General features: G+C 48.1%; 1 protein-coding gene across 1 annotated transcript; it reads left to right on the forward strand.

Moving 5' to 3' along the window:
• The first annotated feature begins 416 nt into the window (after positions 1–416).
• Positions 417–1521, forward strand: LOC123117125 (cell number regulator 2-like). Its single transcript, XM_044537956.1, has 4 exons — positions 417–548; positions 653–724; positions 836–1048; positions 1207–1521. Exons 1-4 carry the CDS (start codon positions 482–484, stop codon positions 1275–1277), a joined length of 423 nt encoding a protein of 140 aa, XP_044393891.1. The 5' UTR covers positions 417–481; the 3' UTR covers positions 1278–1521.
• The last annotated feature ends 3152 nt before the right edge of the window (positions 1522–4673 follow it).

A 4673-nucleotide genomic window follows, 5' to 3' on the forward strand; every position in this document is an offset into this window, starting at 1 on the left:
TTCGGCATGAATGATGAGCTATATAAAAAGAAGAACAAAACAAAGACATAGTTATTTGGTTTTTTTACAACATATTTTCTTTTTCCATTTTCATGTTTTATTTTCGAAAAAAAAGAGGGAGTACCCCGGCCTCCGCATCATGCGATGCAAACGGCCAGTTTCCACTCTCACTTTGTAGTTTCCATTTCTATTTTGGCAACAATTTTCTGAAAGGGGCGGCTTCCGCTTGGTTTTCATCAATGCATGACGGCACACACAACCTTGGACACACTAGCGCTGCGCTGGTGACAGCCGACGTTTAACTGTCGCGAGGCCCACATGGCGGCAGCGTGAAGTCGGGCCGAAGGAACCCGGCTCCGTCGACGTTAAATACGCACACTACGGCCGCTCATGCACACACACAAGTCCGGCGAGCTTCTTTCTCATAGTCAAACTCCCACAACTGCAAGTCTCGGTCGCAGCTCCCCCGGCAATCCTCCCCATGGCCAGCCTCAACAACGCTTCCTGGTCCAGCGGCCTCTGCGGCTGCTACGACGACGTCGGCGGCTGTAAGCTCATTAATTCCCCAGATAGAAGCATGCAATGCATGCATGCCCTGGACCCTGGTTGTGAGTGAACTTGTGATGACCGGGCGTGTATGTGCGTGCTGCAGGCTGCCTGACGTTCTTCTGCCCGTGCGTCGTCTTCGGGAGGATCGCCGAGATCGTCGACATGGGCGCCACATGTGAGTTAATTTTTCTTGTCTAGACGACGATCAGATGATCTATCTATCTATCTATCGTCCGGTGAAAAAAGAACTAACGATGAAACGAACGGACGAACGAGCTCTGCCCAGCTTGCTGTGCGAGCGGGACGGTGTACGCTGCCCTGGCGTCGGTGACGGGGATGGGCTGCCTCTACTCGTGCGGCTACCGCTCCAGGCTGCGGGAGCAGTACCGGCTCAAGGAGACGCCCTGCGGCGACTGCTGCGTCCACTGGTTCTGCGAGGCCTGCGCCCTCTGCCAGGAGTACCGCGAGCTCAAGACCCGCGGCTTCGACATGGCCCTCGGTACGTACGCTCTACTACCAATTAATCCTCCGCGAACCTCGATCACTGCGTACATCACTAGTTACGGGAGGAGTAGCTAGCAGTTTTAGGATGCATCAATGGCCGGCTGCGCGTGGAGGCGTCTTGACCAGCGTTGATGTTGTTGTCCGTTGGTGCAGGGTGGCAGGCCAACATGGAGAAGATGGGGAAGACCACGGCGCCGCAGACGCACGCGGGGATGACTCGCTAGAGCATCCATGCCGCCACCGACGATGTATCCACGGTCGTCAATGTCAGCTTCCAGCTCAAGATGAAGAATGCCACCAGTCTACGGCGTCTACTTGTGTCTTGTCGCGAGTCGGTTTGTGTTTGTGATCGATGTGTAGTGTGCCTCTCTGTTGTAAATCGTCGTTTCCCGTCCGTCCACCTCCACCGTGTCTGATGTTTATGTGATATGTGAACATTTGAATAAGATGTATCGGATCTCTGTGTGGAAGCAGAGTCCTTATCGCCCCTTACTCGGTTACCATACAAAAGCGATCATGCTTTGATTTTTATCTTACTCTGTATATACGACCAGCTGGAAGCCTGGAAGGATACGGTAAGCGCGTTTTTTTTCCGCATAAAACTTGTACCCCTGAGACATTTATTTTGAGACGGAGGAAGTATTACTCAAGTAGTAGCAGTGTTACAATTTTGGGACGGAGGGAGTATTACTCAAGTAGTAGCAGTGTTACAATCTGAATTACAAAGGCCAACTACCTTTGGAACTTGGAAGGCTAGAACCCAACCAAACTGACAGTTCTACTTTCAGTTCTAACATACTTAGCCAAAAATCACTAAGACAATTTTGTCTACGAGCAACATGAGTAACACAAGTTGTATGAAGAATCCTCAAATGCTTGATCTCCCCCCACCAAAGAAGCAAAAACGGATCTATCAGTATTCTCACCGTTGGTCATACTCCAGTGCTGAACATCATGCCCGAGTTGCAGGTGTTGTGTGGGCAACCTGTTTCGCCTCAGTCGATGGAGCAATTAAAGCTGGGCTCTCTCTAGGCTTTGGAGGTGGCCCCGGTGCCCTTACCAGACCCCGTGGAGCCTTGTCGGGCGTCAGCCAGCCTCCCTCTCGGCGTCATGGAGCACGGAGTTTTAGATGCTGATGTTCCTACAAGTGATGTGGTTATTGTGTCTAAAGCGTCGATAGCTGTGCCCGGGGCTCTCCCCGCCAAAGAGATTTGTGATTTCCTAGTAGCTTTGGGTGTTGCTGACCCTGGATCCGGGAAGATGGTTGGTTGTCTACTGAAGGAGAAGGCCATCAGGGACAAGAAGAGAGGTGGTGCTAGCTCGCGACCCAGCATCTTGAAGGAGAAATTAGACAAATGCAGAAGCAACAAGAGTGACGCTATAAGAAAGGCGTCCGCAGTTGCTTGATGATAATGATGATGATGGTTATTTTGTGGGGACAATTATATAAGGTTGGGTGTGGCACCCCGTCTCAGAGCAACCGGTTTACCTTGCATTGTCAGCGCAGAGATCAAGTCTTCTGGCAATAAACAACAACACGGTACAGAAACAGCCGTTTTATTGATGCCAGCGGATTACAAAGGTCTGATATTACATCGAGATTCGAGGCCAAGCGGCACACACGGTGCTGCTGGACGGTATGTATATTATTTAATGAACATGACGGAGCCTAGATCGAACGAGCTACGCGGCAGCGGAAGAACGACGTAGAGGAACTCCATAGCACAGGGACACCGACATGAACACGGCCTAGACACGAGATGCGCTCCAATGCGAACTGAGTTGCCTGAAATCTGGCATAACACGCCAGGTCAGTACATTGAATGTACTTGCAAGCTCACAACAAACATAAGCACGATGACAAACAATATCATGATATTTAAACAGATTAATTCAATGCTAAACTACTATTACCAAAACAAACATTTCATGCAATGAGTCCCACGGACTCGCTTACCAGACGGTTACCGCATAACCAAACGGTGACCATACCTGGGCCACAACGGAAACCAATCACTCATGAACACCTCAAGTGTTCATGCTTTCGTCACGAACTAATGCATCACATCACTCACTTAGTTTGCAAGGTCATTAGAAAAGTTGATCCATGGTGTGACTTACTTCCGAGTTTTGCCCATAACCAAGGACGCGGCTATCGATAGATTAATTTACACTCTGCAGAGGTAGCGCACTTTACCCACACTATGGAATACCTGGCCTCGCATCCCATTCGGGTGGACCAAAGCATGCTGACGAAACCCTCCCTTTGTCATGCACTCTCCCCGGCCACTCCGATCATCTCCCTCTCAGGGCTAGGTCTTGGGTGGCCCCGTGTCTACCATAGACACCAACGGCCACCGTCGCGGCAAAACGGTCCCAAATGGGGACAAGGTACCATAAAAACGAAAACAAGCAGACAAGGTTATGTCTGGCTACCGGGCCAGGGTATGCATGCCCATAACCTTCCCTCGTGGGAGGTACCGGTGAGAGCCACAACAAAGGACTGAATCAAGACCTTCCCATAAGGTAAATGTGGTCGCATTGAATTAAAACCCCGATTCAGTGGCACCATGATCTGATCAACATCATATTCAAGTTGAGCTTAATCAAGTTTAGCTTTGATAAAAACTTTTTATCATCAAAATGATATAATCAAAATGATCATGCAACTACTCGTCATGCAAATCAAGCAACTCAGAATCATGGACCAAACTTAACAACATAAGCATCTTGCAATACTAAGAATCAAACTTCTCAGGTTATAACTCATTTTTACAACCAAGAAATATTTTTATTAGTTCATTATTTAAATAAAACCATTACTAACAAAATAACTATCATTAATTTCCATAGCAATATTCATAGTGCAAAATATTACTCTACTTAGCCAAGCAAGTGCATGCATTCAACCAGTAACTAAAACAAGCATATCAAGCATGGTAAAGTAACTAGAAATTAACCAAAGTTATTTATCAAATTTTAAATGCAAATAATAACTCATATTCAAGTACAAAATCATAGATATTGAAATAACACCATCCAAATGCTGGTGTGGCTTGCCTTAGTGTAGAGGTGGATCACACCCCTCTTGGTTGGCTTCAAGACAAGCTTCTCCTTCTGAAAAATAATTTAAACCACAAAAAGACTTATCAAAACCCATTCTGAAAATTACCAGAAATTTTAGACAGCAAGGAAAAATCCACCTTCTGGTGTGTTGCTAGAGCTTTCTGTAACAAAGACAATGCAAAAAGAATCAAATCATTTGGACTTGTGGTTTAGAAATGGTGGCTGGTCAAAGTTTGGTCAAATTTCTGAATAAATTTGAATTAAACAGAAATTCCTGGGGGGGGGGGGTGACATCGAAGGTGTATAATAGAAATAAGCCTCCACTCGTACCGCTTCGGGCGCGAATGGTGAGACCGACAGGTGGGTCCCGTGCGTCAGGAGAGAGAGAGAGAGCGGGCGAGATCAGAGGGAGGCGGGGCTTCGCCGGAGCTCACACCGGCGACGAGGGGTCTTGGGGCTAGGCTAGAGGGATATGATTGAAGCGGGGCTCGAGGCGCACCTGCCCGTACCCGTGGCTTGGCGAGAGGTGGCCGGAGCTGGTCGCGGTCGAGCTC

Source organism: Triticum aestivum, chromosome 5B (assembly GCF_018294505.1).
Source record: "Triticum aestivum cultivar Chinese Spring chromosome 5B, IWGSC CS RefSeq v2.1, whole genome shotgun sequence".
Lineage (NCBI taxonomy): Eukaryota > Viridiplantae > Streptophyta > Magnoliopsida > Poales > Poaceae > Triticum > Triticum aestivum.

What these genes read in the sequence shown, in the direction of transcription:
- LOC123117125 (XM_044537956.1), top strand. Translation starts at nt 482, where the DNA reads ATGGCCAGCCTCAACAACGCTTCCTGGTCCAGCGGCCTCTGCGGCTGC. An exon ending in CTACGACGACGTCGGCGGCT is followed by an intron (nt 549 to 652) that starts GTAAGCTCATTA and finishes TGCGTGCTGCAG; the next exon opens with GCTGCCTGACGTTCTTCTGC. An exon ending in CGGCTTCGACATGGCCCTCG is followed by an intron (nt 1,049 to 1,206) that starts GTACGTACGCTC and finishes CCGTTGGTGCAG; the next exon opens with GGTGGCAGGCCAACATGGAG.